We start from the raw sequence: 26,190 nt of genomic DNA, 5'->3' as shown, positions 1-26,190 counted from the left end.
CCTAGGCAGCACCTGACTGACATGATCCATGCCTACTCTAAAAAAAATCTAATAGCACTGTATGGGCCAACTAGCAAAACAAATGAACCAGCTGCTAACAAATTGTACTAAAGTAGCTAAAGTCAATACAACCTTAAGAGCCTTCATCTAGATCTCAGTGGAACACTGAAGGATAACACTAGGTCAATTCGGAGGCAATTGATCATTAAAGTGTGGTCTGTTTCAAGGACCTGCTCTGTCCCCACTGCTGTTCTGCATAATCCTCTTGGCCAGATAATCAATAAGAACGGGTACAGGTACAGGAGCAGAACTATCAGCAACCTCCTGCACATGGATGACATCAACTGTTTGCCAAGATTAAAAAGGGATCATTTTAATCCATTTTTACTTCTTCACCTGACTGGGATCTATACCAAGGACACAGGAATGTCATTCAGCCTGGAGATGAGTGGTTGACTAGGAAAAGGCAGGTCCTCAGAGTCAGTTGCACAGGAACTATAAAAGGCATGAGATCCACTGTCCATTGTGAGGCATGGAACATCTGTGAATATGTCCAAGCAGTGGCTCCCAAGGATGAGGTGATGGAGTACTTCCGACAGCTGGAGGATGTGGTCACTAAGCAGGTGAGGTGCCATGGCAGAAACAGCCCCTTCATATAATGTACCAGTAAATGATGTTAAAGCTGGCTGATAAGAGAAACCTACCAAGGCGGCCTGAAGGACAGCACAGAGGCACAAATCATGGTAGCACTAAGTACTAAGTTCAAGCACTAAGCACTAGTTTGATCAAAGCGGGGGCATATCACAGCTCTGAGATAATCCAGCACCTAGTAGCAGGATACAAGATGCTGGCAGGGAAAGCATACACTGAGCGACAACCAAGCGTCAGGGTTCATATATATAGGAACATATGCAAGGCATTTAATCTGGACACACGCAAGTCCAAATGGGAGGAACCAAAGAGAGCTGTAAAGAACAAGGTTAAGATCCTGTGGGACCTCTAGATCCAAAAAGAAAAATAAGTCATGGCAAGCCAACCAGACATTGTGATAAGATTCAGTAAACAGCAATGGTAATAGATGTGGCAATCCCATATGATGGAAACACCCAAAAGAAGGAATATGGGAAGTTGAAAAAATAACAAGGAACTGAAAGAAGAAATAAAGAGCATTTGGAAGGTTAATAAGGTGATATGGGTACATAGGGCTGTGACCTTTAAACTGGAGGAGTAGTACAACTGATCCCAAAAATGACATCAGTCTCAATCTAGAAGAGCACAATCGTAGGAACAGCAAAAATATTGAGCTGCACCCTCATACCCCAGGCCTCTGGTAGAAAGCCAAAGTGTGAAAAATATATAAGCACCGACTGGAAGGCTGAGACAGGAATTTAAAGGTGTATTAGTCAAGCTTCAAGAAACACCACTTCTTGAAGTTACATTGGTGAACATAACACTGGAGTGGATTCACTCACAATTGGCTCCTAGTGTCCTGTCTCCATGGTAATCCTTTCTGTGTCCTTGTTTACTTCCCGGTTAATTTGTTTTCAAGGAGACTTATTAGCAGTGGCACTCAGCCAAAGTAGGTATCAAACTCCATTGGGGGGTGTCCACTGAAAACATTACTTTATTTGCCCCTAAATGATAAAGATTTACCTACTCAATTAGTCATGCAAAGTCTGTCAGTCAAACAATTTACATACATGTCCAGGAGGAATGTCGCTAGTTGTGTCCAACTTCAGCCCCTTTGATTTGCCTGGAAGATTAAACTTGTGATTAAATACATTTTTAAAGACACAATTTACCTAACTGACATTTTGATGAAGTAGCAAGAGAAGCAGGCTGAGGACAAAATGTAACAAAACAAGATACAGGAATTTGACAAGGAGATGACTGAGAAGTCACAGAGCCTTTTGGTTTTGTAAGAAAACCACTTTAAAAAGCACCAACTGGCTGCATCTGTGCGCTTAAATAAGGGAGGTAAAACAATGTACAGGTGAATGCAATGATCAATAAGCGGGTTATTGGAAAATGGAAGTAAATGAGTGATGTGATTGGTAGGTGATTGATGGGATGAAAGTGTCTGAGTGGGTGGGTGATGAAGATTGGCTATGTGTGAGTGTTTGGCTGGGTGTGGCTTGAAGTGTGACAAATATAATTTGAGTGCTTCAGGTATGATCATTTATTGTTGATTTCATACACCGTTTGTTATATATCAGATATCATCAGTCCTGCACAGCACAAAGGCAGTCATGCAGTACAGTACTATTAACAACTATTTGTATGCTTGTTGGGTAAACAAGGTCAGTCAGGATCAGGTGCACTTTAGCATCATGGGACACTTAATCTTCATTTTGTCCCTACCTGCTCATTGAAGGGGAAGAAAAGAACCTGAACCCCACGGAAATGTTCTGTGTGAACCATTCTTTGTGTCTGCCTAATGGTTCTTATTCAAAAACAGTACTGGACTCGTGCGGTACTTCATTGTTGCAAATTAGAATTGCATTATGCAAGAGAGTTACAGAAAAGTTAGAAAGGAACTCCCTGTTTAGGTTGGTAGTCTTATAATACAATGCACGCATGTTACTAATATTTTGGAGGAAGCTGAGAATAAGCATGTATTGGTTCAAATCGTCAAGTTCTGATTAATTCCGTCTTCAACTGCGCTGTGTCTCAAAATTCACGAGGTACTGCGGAAGGCACTAGGACCTTGGAGAGGTGCTGCTGCCGTACAACAACCCTGAAACCAGAAACAGAATTTGAGCATGAAAGATTTAATGTCTCGGCTATCTGTGACACCTTTCCTGATCGCTCTGAATTGTTTTTGCTAAAATCTCAATCGCTTTGTGTAGCGCTGTGTGTGAGGCAGAGGATCTCTGTGTAACTCCAACAAAAAAGTGTAGAAAATGCATAGTTTGGACATCTGTTACAATTGTCCGAAATGAAATTACATTGACATGCTAGTGAAAATACCATTAAGCTGGCAGTGGAACCCTGATGACTGATGAACATATGGTACTGTAACGTTACAGCAAACTAATAAGAGATGTTTCTTTTCGTTTTTTTAAAGAAATTCTCCTGGGGGGGGGGGGTTAGCCCCTGATTCATTTATTTATATATATATATATATATATATATATATATATATATATATATATATATATATATATATATATATATATATATATTAATGTATATAATATACAGGTTTAATACTAAATGAATACTGTATACTATATGGTTCAATAGTAATACTAACTTGGCCTCAATGATTGCCTTTCTACTTTATGGTGCTATTCTTGGCTGAGGTGAAGCTTCAAAGTCCAGTTTCCATGTAAGAAAGCTGTCAAAGTACAAAATAGCTCTAATAAAACAAATTGTACTGAGATGCTGCTTTGGGTGTCTCTGGACATTGCATGTTTTTAATTATAGGTGAGCATACCTATGTGGGCAAATTATTAGTGAGATATAAAGGTTCTTTGTCCCATATGCCATGAGATATAAATACTTGTGTACTTGAAACAACCAAATGCTTGTTTTGGAGACAAAAGAGGTAAACATCAAATGTAGAGCATAAAATAGTGGAATGGAAAACTAAAACTTGCATTGCTGCAAAACAAAAACAGAACCTCTAGTAGTCCAAACAGCCTCTGTAATAAAATTTTAAATTCTGCAACTCTGCCTACAACTTTTGATCTTTTCTAAAACCTGGCCCTCATTTCCTACACAGAATATAATAGTTGGCTTCACACAGCAAGTTGATTGTTAAAAATCAAATGTGCACTTGCACACTCATCCCATACATGCCCCCATCATAGAAAACTTACATTTCCATTTACCCTCACTGACTGCACACTAATTAATGCAAAATCACATTTCTGAAGCATTGTTATATATGTTAATTACATTTCAGAACAAAATAATTCACTCCATTTCCCATTTTCCTCCTATCATTTCCTGATTTCAAATTCCACAGTCCTCATAAAAGAACACGTGACCAATCAGTATGGAGTCAGCAACTCTGGCATATGTCAGCAAATGAGAAATGAATGTGAGAGGGAGGGGAATATTTAAACAGCTGAGTTGAATCAGGTCAGGGCAACTGGGTTCTAACAGAACACAAATGCATAGAGCCAAGGGAAAGGAGTGTGGAAAAGAGGAAAGGATATAACTCTCGCCAGACTTCAGATGACAAGGATATCCTTAACAAAAGTAAGTAATAAATTCTGATTCTACAGTACTTAATCTACTGCTTAATTACAAAAAAAAAAAAGACTTTTCTAAGTCATTCCATTTCCTCACTTGGTTAGAGTTTTTTTTCGGTGAGGTTAAAATATCTCTGAAATTTATTCTAATTAAATACATTCAAGTGATAAATTTAACTGAAATGTTATTGTCCTATATCAAATTTTCTGCCATAGCTCATTGTATGAGATTTGATAAGCTTTATCAAAGATTGGACATTTGAGTTGGTAAATATCAAAAATGTGTCCTTGAGGAAAAGTAGGGTTGGACAGCAGAGTTCTAAGCACTGTAACGGTCTGAAATTTTACCTCATGGTTGGAAGTTTGGGAGTTAAAGATGCACTCCTCTTTGTCTCTCTTGATCATTCATTGCTTGTGTGAGCATTCTGATTTCATGCTACAGAACTGGTGGTGGAAGATGCCTAACGGTGCAGATATCAGATTAAGTATTTAAAGTTCAGTTTCGGCCCAGTAGTGAGTAAGAGCTATATTATCATTACAACCCCAACAAAACATATATGTACAGTACATCAGTCTTGTTAAACTAATTCTACATCAGTATTAAATGACAATATGATGAGAGAACGCATAGCATGACACTGTAGAGCAGTTCTTAGTGAACTTGTAATTTAACACAGATAATTGTTAAACAGAAAAGCTATTCCAGGTAGATCTATTTGGAATGCCCACAAGAGCAATCATTTCTGCTGATTTCACAAGATTTGTTGTTGCTGAAGTCGCAAGCATTGTTACCGCTGGGTGCTTGATTTCTCCCTTCCTCAATACTGGACAAATTTGAGAGGCAAATTAAAGTAGTTATTCAAAGGTCTTGCCACAGCTGTCCCAAATCCATCAACTTTCCCATGCTGTTTTGTAGCTGCTTGCATGTTTTCTATTCAGTTTTTTAACCTTAAATATTTAGGACTACTGAAAACATTTAATGACAAATCTAAATATAATAACAACATAAATGCAGAAACTGATTAACTCTCTGCTAGCACCAGTATATCACATGTATGAGGAGTTTTTATTCCAGACTGAAGTAATCCAGGCAGGTATATAGAGACAGGACAGAATCAGGAAGAAACTAATCGTCTTATTACAAAATACCTAATATTATAAAACTATACCTCAAATTCTCAAAGAATGAGACAAATTATATATTGGGTAGACTGGAGGCATATAAAGCTAATTAGCATGTTGGAAGTTCTGAAAGCTGACAGCCCATGCAGAGGTCAGAACAGGTAGAGGCTGCATCATGTCCTTACATTCAGACAGTTATGATCTCAAATGTATCAAAACATCATACATTTTTGTTCCAAAAACACCATTTCCTTCCATGGGTCAGAAACATATTTAGGATCTGATCCTCGCTCAAACCATCCATTTGTTATTCCAGCAAACAGGAAAGGTCAATTTTGTGAGGTTGCCATCCAAAATAAAATCTGCAAGGTTTTGAGATTTTGAAAAGAGCAGCCAAAGAGTTAGTTCATGATTAGGCAATAGTGCTGACTTACTTCAGCAGGGCTTCCTGAAACACCCCTCTCTGCTATACCTTGCTTTGGGATGCACCTTGGCCTCTGAGTCACTTCTGCAGATTGAGGAAATGGTGAGGAGATGAATGTACATGTGGTGTTTAGTTTCTGCCCACTACTCTTTTTACTGAGCTTGCTCACATTAAGTGGCCATACTGTGGATCTTGAAAGAAGCCAGTCCTCTTGCTATGCACGATTCCAAATGCTAATACAGTTAACTTTGTTTTTGAAAACCTTCAGCTATTAACAATACAGTACATTATACTTCTGGGGAATAAAATGTAAACAAGAACTGCAGTGCACTCACTTGAGCAGATGTTCCACATTCACTTTTTTATACTGCTTCAGCTCCCAGTGGCAGGTAATGAAGGTTGCAGCCATTCTTTACTTGGTTGAAGATGTATGAGGCTCTGAAACAGAACAAAAACCTGGCCATGAGGACTGGACTGAGAGCCTCTACTTTTGTATATTTTGTATAAGCTGTATATTCTTGATTTACTAACATACTACATCTATAGAATAAAGTGGTTAATATCATCAAAATGTTTATACAGCACCTTAGACTCTATTCAGCCACAGAACTGCACTAACACTTTCAAAATAGTGTTGTTTTAACACAATGTAGTGCTATCATTTGAATTTATTAATGGAACCCCACCCCCACACACACCTATTTTTTGTTCATTATGCTCAACATTAAGCAAATGTGAATCACTGTGTTTCATAAACTAAATAATTTAAATGACAACTTAAAGAACACAAAGTAACCTCTCATGGGTTTTCTTGGTCCAGTGAAGAGCTTGCATGGGGAAGAACCAAGGCATTATCAGTGGGATACTTTGAGACTGATGTTTTCTTGCCCATGTGTTGCATATCATGGTGAACAGCAGTGATCTACTGTACTATGATACTAACAAGACTGAACATGCTAACAGTGCCGGAATGTGACAGTCCCATTTCCCTTACGCTAAGTTTCAGTGTCACTCAGTATTTACTTGACCAATGGCTGGAGATTTAAAAAAAAAAAAAAAGAAGAGAATTCTGCTACCTGATCCTACTTCCTTGCTCCATCATGATGAGCATGTTGGAGGTTCACTTTCTGATTTCTTATAGGTCACCTTTACCACTAAAGATTTATTGATTGGAGATTTTTGTTTGTTCTGACAAACAATTAAAAGTTTATTAAGTTGCATGTGTGAATTTGTTTTTAGGATCTGAACACGATACATTTGGCTGCAATGGATGACAACTCAAATAACAGATCACACAAAAAATAGCAAGCAATTAAATAAAGTAAATCTGGGTCTTGGAGTTTCTATTTTAAGGTCAGGAATGGCAAGAAGGGCAATTCTTCAAACATGATTCATTCTGAGTCAGTATCATATGGAGCATTGTCAGCTTTTGGCAACAGAAACTGACAGATATGACTACACCCAGAGGGGGGGGGGGGGTGAGGTGGGAGGAGGAGACACCCAGGTGAAAGAGGAAGAGAGGTGTCCTGTTGCGTTAGTGAACATATCAGAGTGGGGGCTGGGCCTCTCAGAAAATAAACATGAGGGAGTTGTAAGAAAGCAGGTTTCTAGAGTCCTATGCAAGTCACTGCAGTAATTCCCAGCGGAAAATACAAAACCAAGCCAAAGCAAGTGAACAGGAAGAACAGGACAGCAAAGTTGACGGGCACTGAGTAAAAGGTGTGTAGAGAGGTTGAGAGTCATAGCTGAGAGGCCTGCTCAAAACCTACAGGCTCCTATTCACAGGCGGTGCTACAAGCCAGCGCAGCAGTACAGCCATGAGGGTGAGTCTGCATTCTCTCTGAGAGTTGAAAAAGGGGATAGATTCAATTCACAGAGTACATCCACGTTTGTCAATTGTGTTATATTTTAGATTTTTAATTTAGACTTTATAGATTTGAAAATTTGCATTGCGTTGGTGGACTAGCACATTTTCATGCTTGGACATGAAATAACCATACAGTGAGATTTAAATTGTGCTTATTGTTTTTGTTAGCCATTAGTGAATTTGTATCTCTTTCTGAAAGAAAATGTAAACTGAAAATGAACTGAAATTTGAAAGGGCACAATTACAGGTTTTTAGAGGTATATTTAAGAGCTACAGCAACATAAAACTAAATAAAAATAAATAACCACATAAATCATGTCAGTAAACAAAAAGAACAGGATGGTAAAAGACTATGCCATAGAAGAAGACAGAAAGAACAAAAGGAAAATTAATATTAGCAAAGAAATTATTTCCATTACTTTTGTCTTTTAACCTGGTTTAGAATAATTTACTCAACATCTGCATACTTGACTTTTGTGTTGTCTTCTTGAACTAAACAACTATGAAACTTGAACTATTATAATATACCAAATTATAAGGATTTCATAAAGTCAATCACCAGCTTCAAGGTCAAAATTACTATGGAAAGCTACCACTTAGACTACTATTTAACATATTGAACAATGTGTTTCTACATGTAATATACAATATAAACTCAGTTTATTACACCTACACAATTTATTCATTATAGTTGCCCTCTAAATCAGACTACTTAAGCATTCTAATTTCAATAACACTTTGGGTTGTCATTTATAGATAATTTATAAGCCCTCAACAGAGCATCTGTAAAATTGTCATGAATGAATCAGAGGTGAGTTTGGATACAATCTCAGTAAAGCTTACTCAGTTCGAGGAACAGTGGAAAAGTTCAAGGGTCAGAAACCAGTGATCAGACCTCAAATCAACCCAACAAACCTTAACATCAACCCAAATCATAACCATAATCTCAACCCAAAACCGTAAACCTAACCCTCACCCTGGACCTAATCTTGGCCCCAACCCTAAATCCAGTTTAAAAATCCAGTTACAAAATGTTAACAGTATGTCTGTAACAGTTTGTTGAGTATGCCCAGATGGTATGTATTATACCTGTTACATGTTCAGTGACTTTTCAGGTTGACATCTACAGACATGAATTTAGATACTATGAAGTAAAAAAAATAACTGAATTTATCAGATTATAAACACATTTTATTTACACAGTTAATTAAGTCTCTTGATTTAATCCACTGAATATATTCAGATGCTTCACTACTGCGACATCATTGATATGTTGGACCACACTAATTTCCAATTCCAAAGGAATTTCTTTCTTCTAGTCCAAGTCATGTCTGAGACATTAACACCTGAAAAGCTACTGTCATGTAGTTTTGCAAGAGACCTGTACCTCAATGAAAACCTTAAACTCAAACTCACCTGGCCAGTTCTAAGTACCTGCTTCAGTTCCAAGAAGATAGAAGTTTTCAATTCAAAGAATCTTCTTGTTTTGTGATGCACATATTATGGCCATGCCTATGAAGCATCTGGCATAGCAAATAGTGCCTGTAGAATTATGTGGCACTTTGGAAGACCTTGTTTTCAAGGCGTTTCTTTTCCTGAGGCATTACCTTTTTATTTGAAGTATTTGTTTTAACTATAGGCTGAAATTCCAGGTGTCAGTATCACATGGACAAACAGATCTGAGGCCATGGAATAGCCACTCTTGTTTAGAGAAGTGGAGTGTGCTTCACATAGTTAGTCATTTTTTTTTCTAAATAAATAGATTTCCTCAGAGGTAGGATCTGATGAAGGATGTTTTCAGCTCCCATCTATTCCAAAGTGTCAGTGTCACATCACCGTGTATCAGATCACATCACAGTGGAACTCTTAATAAAACCAAATAAAGTATGTATAGTCCATTTCACAATAATTAAAACAATTGGCAGCTGTGTTTAAATAATATATTTCCATTATTAAAGAACATTTCAACAATCTTCCTAACTGAAAACAAAACAAAAAAATAAACACAAACCCAAAACACAGTAATCCAATTAACTGACCCTAGCCCTAATCTCATTTTCATTCAAAGAACTATTCTCTCATAAAAGTTTAATAGTTCATTAAATTCATTAAATTGTATGATCATAAACAATATGATCTTTGAGTCTTTATATAAACCCTTTACTCACATTATTTTGTAGTTGGAATCTTTGCACATTTTGCCTTTTAATGCTCAACAAGTAAATAATAATAAGAAACAAATTCTACTGAGCCTGTATTTTGAGAGATTTTTATCATTTAAATGTACTTCACTGCATATATTACAAAAATGTTTTCTTTTAAAAAGCCTAACAAATTCTCAGCCTAAAACACATTAATATTTTCTTATTACTGGTGGTGTGAGGTTGTATTTAATGGTTATGTCAGTTTGTATTACGCAGAGTATAAAACATTCAAATGGTAGACACGCATGTACAAACACACACACACCCATACATACTTAAGACCTCTAAACCTAACACAGAACCTGTTCTGCCACATTCTTTAGCCAGTTGCCCTGTGTCAGTTTGGCCACGTGGAGGGAAATATTGTACTATGACAAAAGTATTCCAATAATTTCTTATAAAAATCTTGTTTATACAGAAATTTTCACAATAGAGGTCTGCTGCTTACCTGAAAACAACTAAACAACAAATATCTGAAATTCTATATGTAGAGTTGACGGCATAATATCATTCTGTGGTGGATGTGCTGTTCTGGTGCGGGTAAACGGTATTGTTAATTCTACAAACTCTCTGGCCATTGCAAATATGTATATGGAAATGTATGTCCTGAGTAGTCCATGAATGAGGTAGGAATTCCCGGTGCACTGGAGAGAGACCTGGACAGACAACGAGGGCAGCACAGTGCCTCTAAGTGGATCACAGACACACTGACACAGGCCTGCATACAGGCACAGATTTGATAACAAATCTTCATGGTCAAAGGTCTGGACACTGACTATTTTTGAGAGAAAGCTTCATAACATCCTCATACAGGAACAGACCTGCACTTCTTAGACAGCAAATTGTTAACAAATTCTAGATAGTTTATACTTTGGTATAAACAACTTAAATTCTGAAGATATCTTTAGTGGTGCTACCAAGGTAAGTATCCTGAAGATAAATAGAATAACATTTAGATTGGGCTAGATAATTCTAAAATGTAAAGGTGACAAGCACATATTTGAAGTCATATTTGTTAAACCACAGCATATTAAGATAGGGAAAGGTCTGCTCATCAGAAGTTGCCCAGTCAAACTCCAGTTAGTATGTAAGTGGATAAATGTGGAGGTAGTTATGACTCATTATATATAAGCCTCTAGTTAAATAAGTTCCACATTTGGCCAATTAGCAAAGAGAATTGGTGTAATGAATAAACTTGGTTCCGCTTTGCCCAGTATGAAAACATTTTTGCAACTCAAAATTCACAAATGATTTGCTATAAGCAATTTAACAAGCATATTTATTACCTGTAACATAAGAAGGATTAATAATGTTTTACATTATGGCAACAATGTCTCAGATAAGACAGCCAAGTGATGTAGGAGAAAGAGGAAAAAACAAGAATAAAACAATGTTTTATAGTCCCTTAAATGTGAGGGACCATTTGCACACTGGTCAAACGCACATAAACCAGAGATGCAAGGAACTTCATGTCTTCCATTTACTGATAGATTGGTTTTAACTAAGGGTTATAAACCCCAAAGTGGACTAATATTATGTGCAGCAGATTAGTTTGCAAGATAGCAAGTGTCTATAAACCAAGAAAGTTTCTGCAGACAAAGAAGACCAATCAAATGCTGTGCTTTATTCAGAGATTCCCAGGGGTCTCAGGTATCATAGCAGACTGCTGACACTATCGTAAATAATGCTGCATGGCCAATAGCACATCAACTAGGCCGGCCAGTTTAAAATCCCCTGAAATCATGGCAAAATATCTGAACATGCTGGGTTGATGTTTTGGGACAGACATGTATAAAATGAAAGATCATAGAGCTTAATGGTGCTTTAAACACCTACATTAGCTGACCACTCTCCTGAAACATCAAGAATAAAGGGGTGCGAGGTGGGGGTGAGGGGTGTCTGAGATGAAATTCAGGTTCCACCCTTAACAAAAGCACTCTGATTAGTGCTGGCAGGAAAAACCTGCAAGCAAAACTTAACGGCCATGCAGTCTATGGAAACTACAAACTAGAACAACAAGCTATTTAACCAGAGAGCCCTGGCATATCATATTACACCCTTATAATCAAAAGAAAAAATAGGATAGTGGCTGTATGAAAATCAAATGAGTCAGTAGTGGGTCATATGTCTTATATTCATCAGTTGCCTCTTATTTTATTTATATATTTTATTTGCCTCTTTTATAAACAGCATTGAACTCTCTTTGTGTACACAAAAGCACATCCAGTAGTTATGGCTTGTTTTTCTTTTTTTCTTTTTGTTCCATGCCATAAGTAGACTTACAGGAATATGCTGAGGTTTCTGGGAAATGGAAACTTTTTATTACAAATTGTTATTTTGTGCACATTCTTTAGAGACTCATCATTGATTGAAACCTATGCTGACCATCATTGTCAAGTCACAATTGTCATATGACAATGACATATATACAATAATTTGATGCATTTAAATATTAATTAATTATTTATTAGCTGTTATTCCTTGTTAATGGTAATTAGGCTCTGATAAAAAAAATTATTCAGCTACATTCTTCTCATATACAGACTAATATCGAGCTTGCTGAAGAGAGTACAACACCCCTAAATCCAGCAAAACGAGGTAAAGTGTCATTTGTCAAGTTTGTCATGAAAGCTTTTTGTTATTGGGTATGATGGAAATTATTTTCTCTCAATGGGGAAGTTTGCTGAGTGTGAGTGCCATTGCTCCCAGGTTGTTGATGTGTTTTCACACTATGTGCCATTTTACCAAACAGGCATACATTTGGGTGCAATGAGGCAAATGAGTCTGTTGAGTGCTTTATCAGTGAATTTGTGCGTCACTCATATTGACATGTAGTAGTGCATGTGCTCCATTGTTTTACTTCCTGGTTGAATATATGCCATTGTACAGGCTGCAACTTCCCTTATGCAAACTGTACCACTGGTTGACTGGAACAGTGTACAGACCATCATGTGGAAATGAACTCATGAATTGGTATAGAGTTCACAAAAAGGTTTTAGGTTAATAAATGTATGCCAACCATAGTCTGGTTTGGACAAAACTGTCAGTGTGTAAGGTGGCTAAAGCTTGTATCATCTATTTGGCAAAGACTATGTGCAATCAGGTAGGGCACTATGACTGGACTTGATTGTTTCTCTCTCTCAGTTGTGGACAGGCCTGGGAAACACAGGAAGCCCATGACAGACACGAAACCACAGAGGAAAAAACAATCATGGAAATTGATCCTCATCACCATCCTCTGTGTACTAGTTATTCTGGGTATTCTGGCTGTAGCTGCATATTTCAGTGAGAACCATTCACTACTTTTTCACATTCAGAATGAACTTGATCTTGGCTGAACCTCTTTCAACAATAAGATTAAATTTAAGCTAAGGCAAGCATTAAGATGGATTTGTGAAATAGGCCCAATGTCACCCATGTTTGATCTTGATCAGTCATTTATTTAATTGGTAAAAGCATGAGATGCCTCAGGTTGTTAGCATTAATAAAATCGTTTTTTACATAACATTTGTTCTCTCCTTTTTTTTAGTCAAGCAGCTGGTTGAAAGTAAATACTTCTTCTGCTCCAAGTCATTAAAATTCATTCCAATAGCTGATGCTTGCAATGGCAAACCGGATTGCACAGATGGAGAGGATGAGTCTAATTGTGTGTCTAAATTTGTAACCAATTCCACATTTCCTGGTAAGCAATGTTACGATATACATATGCACATTGTAGCACATGCATACAATGTGCAATAACAAAAAATATCACTGGCATTACATCATAACAAAAATCATCTGCGTGTCTAGTTTCTAAATATAATTCCCCTTCCAAGGTGCATATGTTTTGACACATTTCAAGCTAAAACCACCAAACCTACTGTGGACGTTTTCAGTGGTGGCAGAAATGACATATCCATTCTTCACACCTTCACTGATCTGGAATGCCTTCTTTAACTCTTTTTGACTTTTCATTTAAAAGTCTTCTGTTCTTTTTTTTTTACATTACATCTTACTCTTAGATACAAGAGACATCAAAATTCATTTACTGTATAATCATTTCTTTTCCTTTGCTCCTCTTTTGGTCTTTCTTTACTCATCTGTTCTTCTGTCCAAACTTACTTATTTGGCTATTCCTTGAATTTTCAAATTATAGTCATGTGATTTATTATTAAAATTTCAGAGGCACTTTTGATGACACTTTTAAAGCACGTAGAAACCCTTTCATTTGGGTACTGCTTGATATTTTAGGTTTCAGTTGTCAAAGAACATTAATATTTTAAAATATTATTATTATACAAAATATCTATCTGTACATCATACTGATAAAATTACTATACTCAACAACTTGGGGTGGACCAGACATCATAGGAATAACCAAAAGCTGTATCTGCTCTCTTCCGTCCAAGTGAATGTTTCCAATTGTGTCTCCACAGTACGGCTGGTCTCAAATCTCTCCATGCTTCAGATATACAGTGCTGATGAAAACAGGTGGAGAAGTGTGTGTGCAGAGGGCTGGACTCAACAACACACTCAGGTGGCCTGTCAGCAGCTAGGATACACAGCGTGAGCAGAAAGATCCTACAACTCTGCAGGTCCAAAATATTCAGGAAGACGTGCAAAACTATTATTATTAATGAAACATTTTGCAATGTCTTTCTGTCTTTCTTTCTCTTTAGTAATCCTTCTTACAGTACAGTCTTAGTGGATGACCTGTCACCAGAACTGAAGATGTTTTTCTATGAGGTGGAACCAGTCAGCACGCACACAATTCAGTCCAATGTCACCAAAAAGTCAGTACTCATACTTTGGTTAATTTTACCCCAACTTGAACATATACCTTTTTACCTTTTGCTACCATGTTGGGATATTTAAGTTGAGATTAAACTATTGTCTTAGTCACTTTTGTCTGTATAAACATGTTATATTCACAAAGAGACAAAGAAATGCACCAACAAATGATTTATGGGAATCATAGTTGTTACATGATGAATCATATCTAGTGGTACTTCTTTACACTAAAGATCCTTATGTGAAGGAGTCATATCTAGCACTTTACCTGATGTTCATTTTTTGTGGTTTGCTACTAGAGCAGTTAACCTTTACACAAATAAACAACTCAGTGTAGAGATGATCTTTTGAAAATGAGCCTCCCACATCTTTGTCTCCTGTAGGAATACATGCAGTTCAGGTTCAGTCATCACTTTGACCTGCTCAGGTAGGTTACTCAATTGCTTTTAAAAGTTTTATCAGACCCAGTTTACACCTGATCATTTCAAGCAAGTTGTATCTGTATTGTGTCATAAGATATTAAACATATGCCTTTATATTTGAAGTTAAATTCATTTTCAGTTAGTCAAACTGAAATCCGTTTCTAATCCTACATAGCGTGTAAAATACAAATTTGCACATACCACAAGGCTCATACGTCCCGTGTTCCTCTAAACCTGTTACTCTATAGGTTTTTAATTTATTTCATTGTTGGGTTGAATCTTAGACATAAGATTCAAAACAATTCTAACAATTCAAAACATTTTCTAAAACAATTCCTAGCATATTTTTGACTATCAAACAGATGCATGTGTAGGTATAATATGTGGAGGATGCATGCAGAAATACTTAAGTTCTCCTCATCAGACAAAAATGTGTGAAAACTCCACACATGGGCCAAAGCTCAAGTGCAGTTATCTAATGTTTTCTTAAACTAAATAAAACAAAGACCATGAAATGTTCAGAATGAGCAAAGTCTCTGATGGCAGCCTTCACCAGCACTGTCACAGGCTTCCATGGACCAGAAAGGGTCAAAGGAAAGGAATGGAGGTACCTGTGGGACTTGAATAGAAAAGGAGAGGAGGGGTATGTACAAGTGATGATTACTTCATAGGTGGGTGACTGGAAGTGAGGGAGAGAAGCGAGTGTGCATGTGTGCGCGCTGCTGTGTGTAGCCCAGGGTGTGACAAAATGTTGAAAAAATAAATTTTCTACTGTTTTTTTTTTTTTTTTTCTGTTTATCACCTGTACTAATATATGAAGATTTACTGCCAGAACAACACTGAAATACATTCTAAACTGCTTGAGTATGATGATAGCATACTTGATAACGTCATGTAATCTATCAGTAATTTATCTTGCTAGCTTGCTTTTCTATTGGTTGTTTCTTAATCTTGCTGTTAAATGCATCTTGCTTTGGTAGGTACAGTTTAAGGTTGTTTTTCTCACTGTGATTTCTAAACAGTCAGACGGCGCAGAAGATAATGTTTTTGTGGTGACTGGCACTATAGGGAGACTCTTACCTGCACAATGTGCATTTAAATTTCATGAATATTCATTATTTAATAAATGTACTTTATGTTTTGTTTGTAAATTACTTGGAGAATTTAGACTCAAAATTAAATGTGCAATGTAAAAGATTATTATTGTTAATAATAATAGGATTATTATCATTGTCTTCATAATAATAATAATAATAATAAAATCATTATCTTCATAATAATAATAATAATAATAATAATAATAATATTAGTAGTAGTAATATTATGAAGACAATGATAATAATGAAGACAATGATAATAATCCTATTATTATTATTATTATTGTTATTATGAAGATGATAATGAAGACAATGATAATAATCTTATTATTATTATTATTAGTAGTAGTAGTAGTAGTAGTAGTACTAGTCCTACTACTAGAATACTTTTATATATGATTCATGTAAACACTATTAGAATACTTTTATATACGATTCATGTAAACACCTTGGTTTAGTCTAGTTTCCTAAATGAATTGCATGACGGAGGATAGAAAGAACAAAAACCTGACCTCTGCTGGCAAAAAAACAAACCCGCAAAAATGAATGGAAATGGCACTTCAAGACCGTTTTTGTCTTGTACCTGAGTAAGGGTCTAATAATTCAATGTCTTTTTGTCTGTAGACTGTGGCCCAGAGGCACCAGCGAGCCGGATTGTTGGGGGACAGGATGCGGCAATCGAGAACTGGCCATGGCAGGTGAGCCTACAGTGGAGTGGCCAGCACCTGTGTGGAGGCTCCCTCGTGTCCCCAACCTGGGTCATCACTGCGGCCCACTGCTTCTCTGGGTGAGGGCATCAGCCTTTCTCTCATGCACACATCTGCCTTGGTGTGATAGCTCTTAGTGTTGAAACTATTACTGTTTACTGCTAGAATAGCAGTAACACATACATTTTGCACAACTGGGTCCCACAGAATATTACAAATACAAGAATTTAGCTGCCATATACTCTGAAGTGCCAATTTACAAATAGTTAATAAATACTGCATATTAAGAAAAGTAGGATATCGGCACACGAGATCATTTAGCAAAACTTCTATTGATAAGGTTTCAGTTTTATGACCTTCATCACAACACTTAAGTAATTTTATGTTGGAATGACCAATTATACCCGTCATTATTATCCACAACTGTGGAGAGACCCAGCTGGAAATTCATCAATGATGAGTCAGGAGAATAGACTAGGAGAATAGATCTGAATGGTATTTACTTGCATACTTTGACGATCCTCACATCCGATTTCTCACATCAGGCAGTGAGTCTAACATCAGCACTAACTACACAATGTAGAGTTCACATTTAAGTGAACATAAAAAGGTTCTGCCACAAACACATTGGATCATGGAACAGGATAAATGCTCACCACTGTAATGCTATTGGCCCGAGTGCCGCAGGGTGTGGTTACAAAACAGTACACATATGGATCCCCCTGCATGCAACAGGCCGTACCACGTGATTTGTGGGGGGAGGAGCATTCCGTGACAACCACCTGAACACAAAAAAACTCACCACCTGGCCTAAACATAAAATGTACAAGCATCTATGTGTAATAGGGAAATTTTCGCAGAAAATGTAAAGGGGCCAGGCTTCGATCTACACTATACTCTCTCACTTATAAATATGTAAATAAATAAATACATTTGTGAAAATTATATAGGCTACTGCGTTTCTGAGTTGTACATTTTGTGAGAATTATCCTAAAATAATTAAGTTCATAAGAATGAAAGCTTAGCCATAAAAGTTTGCAAAAGAATATTGTGTTCTCAATCTTCATGTCTTCATATTATGTTACCTATCATTTTAATGGATCCTATTTATTAGTTCAACATAATCATGTAAATGCCATAGACCATCACAGTAATGCACATTTGGCCTCTTGGGCAGTAGGAACAGGGAGGTGAGCAGATGGTGGGTGTTGGCAGGCAGGACATACATGGGCTCTCTGGGAGGCTACTCTGTGAACAAGATCATTGTGAATGGAGACTACAATGCAGACGTCAGTGACTATGACCTGGCCATGATGAGACTCAGTAAACCAGTCACAATGGGAGGTACGCTAGAAGTTACTTGTATTCACATGCATACACACATACACAAAGACACCAAATAGTCATGAGTTTTACAATGCTAGAAAATTGCTTGGCTAATTTTTTGAAAAGGTTATACCCCAGTCTAAAACCATATATTAAACTTAAGCTTTATTTCACAGCAAGCTTAAATACCTTGTTAAAGCATTGAAAAAGAGTGACCTGTTCAAATCTACTCTCAAATCCAAATCCAAACTTTTTGTAATTGCTGGTGGTTGACAGAACTATTAGTGTCACTGGTTGGCCCCTCTGGTATCGATGACTCAAATACCCCTGATCTATAGTCTACTATCTATAGTTAATGATCTAGGATCTATGGTTTATAGTCTATTATATATGGTGTATGATATATGATTTAGGATGTATGATCTTTGGTCTGGGATCTATGAGCTGTAAGCTATGATTTATAGTCTATGACTTAAGCTCTAAGATCTACAGTTTCTGATCTTTGGTCTATGATCTAGGATCTTTTTTCTGCCATCTATCTGTGGACTTCACCATCTGTAGCAAATATAAATAATTTCTCTGACTGTGGTGTAATTCCCTTTAGTCTCGGTGAGACCAGTGTGCCTCACAACTTATGATCTGGGACTCAGAGGAGGAGCCCCACTGGTAGTGACTGGCTGGGGTACTCTGCAGGAGAACGGTATTGTAACAGTATTTTTCACTTCATTTCACTTTCATTTTTTGAAAAAGTTAAAAATCACTGTTTTATTTGTCCTAGGCAATTTCACTCTATGTACTATTTGTTGTCATATTCATTTTCTTTGTGTGATGACTTTGAGTATTCATTCTAAACTTGATGGTATTTGTGCACCACCTATCCTCAGTGAGTCTCTCCTGTGGTATTTCCCACATTCACCTCTCTCATCTATTTGTCTCTCTCATGCAGGGCAGCCAGCCTCAACTCTGCAGAAGGCCAAAATCCCTCTCATTGACGAAGCTCAGTGTTCTGCAATATACGGTGCAAGCCTCACTTCCAGGATGCTTTGTGCTGGGTACCTCCAGGGTAAAGTGGATGCATGCCAGGTATATAATTCAATTCAATTTGATTGCCATACATTGTCATAGAATTGCAAGTTATTGGGTTGGAACATTCAGTCTGATATTCTGGATATTTTAGATTGTGCAAATGATTACCATTCTGTGTTGTTATGTACTCTAATGTCCTTCCATTGACTCTCACCCCTTTTCCTTATTTCTCTCTCTCCATTTTCATTTTGTTTCTTTATTTCTCAGGGGGATAGTGGTGGTCCTCTGGTGTACTTTAATAGTGAATGGATGTTGGTGGGTGTGGTGAGCTGGGGGGTGGGCTGTGCTAAAACAGGCTATCCTGGCGTTTACTCGAATGTCGGACAGATGCTCAACTGGGTGTACTCTGTCATGCAGGTATGCTTTAATATGTTTCTATCGCAGTTCTGCCTATCGGCCTGCCAGTCAGCCATAACGTTAAAATCACTGACAGGTGAAGTGAATAAACATTGACTATGACATTACAATCGCACTTGTCAAGGGGTGGGATATATTAGGCAGCAGGTGAACAGTTCTTGAAGTTGCATATGGGACACATATGGGGCTGCATAGCTTCAGACTGGTCAGAGTACCCACGCTGACTCCTGTACACCACCCAAAGCACTTACAATGGGCAAATGAGCATCAGAACTGGACCCTGGATCAATGGGAGAAGATGGCCTGGTCTGATGAATCGTATTCTTTTTTTACATCATGTGGATGGCAGGGTGTGTGTATCACCTACCAGCGGAAGAGGTGGCACCAGGTTGTACTTTGGGAAGATGGCAAGCTGAGGCAGTGAGATCCTCTGGGAAATATTCTGCTGGGAAACCTTGGATCCTGGCATTATGTGGATGTTATTTTGACATGTACAACCTACCTAAACATTGATGCAGATCAAGTACACCCCTTTATGGAAACAGTATTTCCTAATGTCAGTGGCCTCTTTCAGCAAGATAATGTATCCTGCCACATTGTAAAAATTGTTTGAGGAACATGACCAAGGGTTCAAGCTGTTGACTTGGCCTTCAAATTCCCAAGATCTAAATCCAATCAAGCATCTGTGGGATGTACTAGATAAAAATTAATCCATGGAGGCCCACCTCACAACTTAAAGGAGTTAAAGGGTCTGGTGCTAACAGGACACCTTCAGAGGTCATGTGGAGTCCATGCCTCAATGGGTCATACCTGTTTTGGCTGCATGATGGGGTCCTACACAATATTAGACAGATGGCTTTAATGTTTTGGCTAACTGATGTATGTTGTAACAATGTGGAGAGAGAAAATTATTGTCTGTAAACAATCTTACTTGAATTCTTAAATATAGTCCAGAAAAAGTTGCAATAGATACATTAGATACATTTTAATGTCTTGGCTCTGTCTTTGTGTTAAAACTTTAGGAAACTGTAACTGGGTGGATATGTCTCTTGCTTAATTATCAAAGAAAGATATATCTTGTTATTGTAAAAATGACTATTATTCATACAAATTTGCTCTCCCATTACCAACAAATGTTTTAAGTTTGCTTTTAAAAGTGACAAAATAAGTAACATGATGATGTTACCAGGTTGAACCTAAAGACTTTAACTTTGGCATCCAATCGTTCAGTTCTAGGACAATAACTATGAAAATAAACTAACTGTTCCTGTTCCGTTTTCTTCCAGCAAAACTCTTGAGCCAAAGCAAGAGGATGCCATCTCACTCAGTGGAAAACGCATACATATCAGTGCAGTGCAATCTATGCAATCTATTTCCTAAGATTGCTCTCAGTGCATAATAAGGACAATAATCCTAAAGGTTTGTGGTAGTTGCATGTATGCACTTGGGATTTAAGAATGTGTCCAAGTACCTTTTATGTGTCAATGTAATGTCTCAGGGATCTAACTTAGTAGATTGCAGTAGTGGCCTAATTTGTTAAACCCAAAGTAGTGCAATACTTAAGTCTTTGTGCCATGCTATTCTCTGTAGCAACAGTTTGCCATAGCCTTTGGGCAGCCAAGTAAACATGCTGATACTTCTACAGATATTTATTACATGAAATCATTTGACTGGAAACAGGAGGCCACTAAAACAACTTGCAGTGATGTAGACACATTTTATAAAGATCTCATGACATTGTGGTCTTCACATTTATGTTTACTGGGGTTTTTTTATATATATGCACTAGTGCATTTTGGGTGTGTATCAGCTTTTTTTTCTTTAGTATACAATAACAGACAAGATTAAACAAGATTGTTTGTTTTTATTATGCAAACCTTTATTTCTTTTGTAGTTTATTGTTTTTATTGATTTTACAGTAACTAACTGGTGCATAGTCATGGGGGTTAGAGAGCATGAAGGTCAGTTACAGAGAAAGCTCTTAAGAAGGAGTGCGGGTTGCACACTAACTTTCTAGTAAAGCACTTTCAAGGGCTCAAAGACAAGAAAGACAGGACTTGTGGTTAAGCCATTGTGCCAGTGTTTCCCACACAGACATTCTTGCTCAGAGGCTCTAGTAGAGGGTGGACCCTTTTTCGGACTCAACAGATGACCTGTGCCATAAGGGAAAAGCTGTAGTATCATGCATACAATTTTGTTCCAGCACTGAAAAGCTATTATTAAAGTGTAAAATGAATACATGTGAATAACATGTTGTTAAAATTTTAAAACCGTGTCATCTACTACCTTTATTTGATGCTACTGTGTATGATAATTGGTTTAAGCCATAATAAATTCATCCTGGAACTGCTGTACAACTACTGGGCTTCATATTGGGACTGCAGTACAACTATATAGACGGCAGGGGGTGGTAGTGCTTTCTGATGTGGAATGTGTGGCGGGCTGAGCAGAGCTCACATTCTGGCGGCTTGGCAGTGTGAGAAGGAGCTGCTCAGCCAGTAAAATCCCATCAACTAGTCTCAGTTTGTTTTGCTGAAGAACTGATCACATCTGGCGAGGATATTAGAAGAAAAGAATAATACATTCTTGCACTAATACGTTACACATTAAAAAATGCAAGTTAGATTTTGTGTCGTACTAGGTCTAAGTATTACAACATAATGTTGTCTCATAATGTATTCCAAGGCTCTTGTTTTCCAGAGAGTTTGGGCCACTTGAAAGACCACATTTCTTCTATGACAAAAACACAATAAAATCATTATCATGCTTAGTTCCAAGACAGGCTGATCCAAATGAAAAGCATTTGGATAGATTTAAAATATGTCAACCCCATATGCCTATGAGCCAGTGAGACAGTCAGTCTGTTGACTACAGAATTGCTTCTGTGATGCAGAACTGAGACACATGTGACAGCAGTGCTGCACATTGAAGTACTGCAGCTATGCAGGCTGCCTCTAGCGCAGTCGCTGACCAGACATAAACAGTTGAGCCCAGAGTACCTAGCCACACAAGGTGCAAATAGGACATAGGACATAATCAGTGGAGCTCAGAAAGAGCAAACTATGCAAACAGCTACACCATAATGTATATCAAGGACACTGGACATTGTTCTGAGAAAATTATGTGGTTTAAGCACAATAATAAAATAACTGTTTAAAAAAGTACTTTCAGTTAAGGACATAAATGCTGGAATACATCAGCATGGATTTCAGACATGCAGGCACTCAAATATCTTTTAACACTATTGCTTTTTTGGAAGAAAAAAAAAACTTTTTATAATTTGCTTATTATGGAATTTTATCCTGTTACCTGATGTTATGCTAAGCCTATAATTGCTAAAACATGCTTAATTGATTCACTTTAGAAATTGTATCATGTAATATGATGTTATATTAAGCATATTAATGCCTAGGCATACTTAAACAATAAAATAAATAACAAGAGCAACAACAACAAAAGGGTTTAGTAGTGAAGATACATGGCAATCTCTACTATAGTCTCGGGGGTTTTTTTTCCAAAACAATATGCATTAATTTTTCATCCATATTCACGCCATACGATTTTGAGTTGATTTTGTAGTTTCTAATTGGGTATGGCAATTGAGATGGTACCAAAAGTATCATGATTCTGATGTTTTTGCAATAGGTGAACTTAGAATGAACTAGAGTTCCCCTGCCCACACAGAGAGCAAATTAGGTAAAATGAAAAGAAAAGGAGAGACAGAGAGAGACGGATAAGACGAGAGAGGGGAAGAGAGAGAGACAGAGACAGACAAAAAGACTGATAAGTATCGTCTTTCTTCCTTCAGAGTTTCCACATAGTTTTGAAGCCATCAACAGCAGGGATGGTTAATGCCAACTAAGTCAATATAAAGGTTTTATATAAGACATTGCACATGACTGCATTGGACAAACAGAACGGCACCAAATCACTTGCAGGTTGTGCTGAAACAGTACAGCACAAACATGTTTCGTAGTGTTTGCAATCTATGAATTAACATTCTGCAGTTATTGCTGTCATCTTATAAGACATGAGGTAAAGCATATATCTGTCTTCTGTCCACATGCTTCAGTTTGACAAAAAAGAGAACGAAACCCATTCACCGTCAAAACTGAGCACATGATAAATCATTACGATGGACTGAGGCTTGAAAACTGCTCTGTCTGCAGCATCTCAAACAACTGAGACCACCAGAGCCCCTGAACTGAATTCTGATAGGCATTCAAGTGTAATGGAAGACAGTTATATATGTGCACTTTAGAGAGATGGCTGGACAGCATAATGTGATACTGTGAGACTATTAAAAGGAGTTCTGCTCTGCATCTCAATGTAAGATTCATCCTAGTTATTCCATGACATTCAGAATGTCTGCAATACATCCTAAAGTTACATATACCCTATAGTTACATTCTGTGCAGTGCAATCTATATTTACATGAGTAAAGTGCCCCAAATTATCAACATAAATCTCAGGGTACATCTTGAGAAACAAAAAGTACAGCATTACTCTCATGGGATGCCACCTCCCCCCCCCCCCCCCGCCCCCCAAGTCACGTGGTATGGCACGGAGCGTGCAAGGGGGTTCACCCTATTTGTAACTACGCCCTCCGTAAATGCATGCACCTGCATAGGGTTACCGTTGTGTCTATTTAAACCTCTGCTGGTGTATGCACTATGTTGGTCATTGTTTGCTGAAGTCTGTTTAAACGTTTGTATATCCATTGTTCAATGTTATGTAACCTGTGTATAGTTAAATCTATCGTTATGTCTGTCGCTAATGTCATGTGTGAGTGCTACCGTTATTGTTCGTGTTTTACGTTAATAAATGTTTTACTCGAGGGAGTCTGTGCGTCCTGCTCCATGCCTATCAGCACTCAGGCCAGCAGCAATGTGACAATTACCCTGTAAAGTAATACACTGAAGGGTAGTACCCTGGGGCATTAGCCTGTAAGGTAGTACCCTGGAGCACGAGCCTGTAAGGTAGAACCTTGTAATGTAGTACCTGGGGTATTAGCCTGTAAGGTAGAACCTTGTAAGAAAGTACCATGGGGCCCTAGCTTGTCAGGATGAACAATGTATCCTTAGGCATGAGGCCTTCCCAGTACACACTAATGCCTAGGGTTTATAAGGGGTGGAGCTTATAAAAGTTAAATTAGAATGTTAATAAAATCTTCTTAATTAGAATCAGACTAGATAAGAGCAATAAGCATCAATTTAAAACCATCAATAACTATTTTTATTTTAAAGTTAACAGTTATTTCATTTAAAAGTAAATGTACCTATACAATTAATCTTGTTTAAATATACTTTTTAAAAATAGACTTTAACTAATTTAATTACAGTGCTCCAGGTGTGCTCATTTATTATTAATTTTATACTACATTTGCATACTTCATACTACATTTATATTGTTTGCAATTTTTATTTTTTCATTACTGGTGACTGTGAGAGCAATGTTTACTTGTGTGCCCTCCAGTTGGAACATTTAGAACCACCGACACATCTTGGGTGGCTCAGTTTGTTGTTTGGCACTGAGTATTTTGGAGAGGTTTCAAAAAGTTGCTTTGATTTGGAATCACAGGACAAATAACTGTTCACAAAATGCTACAACCAAAAATCTGATCAGCTCTTGTAGGTTGTTTTGATGAATGAATTAACTAATTAATTGCGGGAGGAAGTAAATTCAGGGAACTTGGAGCTGCTTCACTCACTGGTCCATTTCTAAGCTTTTAATTTTCTAATGTTCTAGTGTTCTAATTTTATAATATTTTTAATGTTCTATGCCTATTAAAGCAGCAGCAGGTACCAGGTTTACACTGTACTAGGGGCTCTAACCCAATTCTCTCACGTCAGCAACCATGTACTGGGTGTTTTAATGTGTTTCCTTCTCCAGCACATCTAATACAACTGATCAGCTTTTTCTTCATTTGAAATGGATTTTTTTAGAGGGGGAAAAGCTCTAAAATGTCCATTACAGAAGTACACTAAGATCATGATTGGGAAACAGTACATTAGGCTAATTTTAGGATGTGACACTGTAAATAACAAATCCTGTAAGACTGAGCCATGTTCTGAGCCTGGACATATGGAGAAGGCTGAATGAAGACTCAGCTTGGCATGAGCATTAAACAGTACATGTAGACAATTATTCACATGCTCCTTTTTTCAATGTATTGATTAATATGTTAAAAGCAGCATCAGAAAGGATCATTCTCATTTTTTGCAGGGAGATGTTTTTTCTTTGTATGCTAAACAGTTATCTTTATAAGAAGCTTTTTTTTCATAGCAGTTAAAAGCTCCTCAGAAGCAAAGAGGAGTTAGAAGCGTTTGCAGGCACCTGTGTTTTATCTAAGCGGGATGTCAGACTGTACTGTCCTAGACATTCATGTACTGAAACAGTTTCTCCTCCTTTACCATACCTATTTTAAACTGATCAGCTAATATCAGTCATGAATAGTGTGAACTTGACACAGCAGGGAAAAGCTCTAACTGTGGAGTGGATGGCTTTTGTTTCACCCCTCTGGTCTAAAAACAAACAAGCAAAAAACAAAAAAACAAGAAAATAAATGCTGGGCTGGATCTCCCTTAAATGTTCTCTCTATGA

General features: G+C 37.4%; 2 protein-coding genes across 6 annotated transcripts in view; one reads left to right on the top strand and one right to left on the bottom strand.

Annotated features, from left to right (window-relative positions):
* Window positions 1-7,405: 7,405 nt before the first annotated feature.
* On the top strand, window positions 7,406-26,133 carry tmprss4a (transmembrane serine protease 4a). The gene is made up of 13 exons (XM_035534513.1): window positions 7,406-7,571; window positions 12,363-12,417; window positions 12,964-13,104; window positions 13,349-13,501; window positions 14,238-14,367; window positions 14,481-14,594; window positions 14,976-15,019; window positions 16,736-16,898; window positions 17,999-18,162; window positions 18,749-18,844; window positions 19,091-19,227; window positions 19,438-19,587; window positions 20,874-26,133. The coding sequence occupies exons 1-13, from the start codon at window positions 7,566-7,568 to the stop codon at window positions 20,883-20,885; spliced, it is 1,365 nt and encodes a 454-aa protein (XP_035390406.1). The 5' UTR covers window positions 7,406-7,565; the 3' UTR covers window positions 20,886-26,133.
* scn4ba (sodium channel, voltage-gated, type IV, beta a) overlaps window positions 21,445-26,190 on the bottom strand; it is a 30,395-nt gene continuing 25,649 nt past the window's right edge. For 2 of the 5 annotated variants that reach the window (XM_035534510.1, XM_035534512.1), the window contains exon 7: window positions 21,445-22,586. In XM_035534510.1, coding sequence (XP_035390403.1) covers window positions 22,542-22,586 — 45 coding nt within the window. In that variant the 3' untranslated portion in view covers window positions 21,445-22,541. The remainder of the gene's footprint in view (window positions 22,587-26,190) is intronic. The other 3 variants (XR_004776923.1, XM_035534511.1, XM_027013407.2) reach the window with 3 other exon arrangements.

This window comes from Electrophorus electricus, chromosome 15 (genome assembly GCF_013358815.1).
Source record: "Electrophorus electricus isolate fEleEle1 chromosome 15, fEleEle1.pri, whole genome shotgun sequence".
Lineage (NCBI taxonomy): Eukaryota > Metazoa > Chordata > Actinopteri > Gymnotiformes > Gymnotidae > Electrophorus > Electrophorus electricus.
The sequence above is the reverse complement of the archived record's forward strand: the minus strand, read 5'-3'. Positions and strand labels throughout refer to the sequence as shown.

What these genes read in the sequence shown, in the direction of transcription:
- tmprss4a (XM_035534513.1), top strand. An exon ending in CCTAAATCCAGCAAAACGAG is followed by an intron (nt 12,418 to 12,963) that starts GTAAAGTGTCAT and finishes TCTCTCTCTCAG; the next exon opens with TTGTGGACAGGCCTGGGAAA. An exon ending in AACCAATTCCACATTTCCTG is followed by an intron (nt 13,502 to 14,237) that starts GTAAGCAATGTT and finishes GTGTCTCCACAG; the next exon opens with TACGGCTGGTCTCAAATCTC.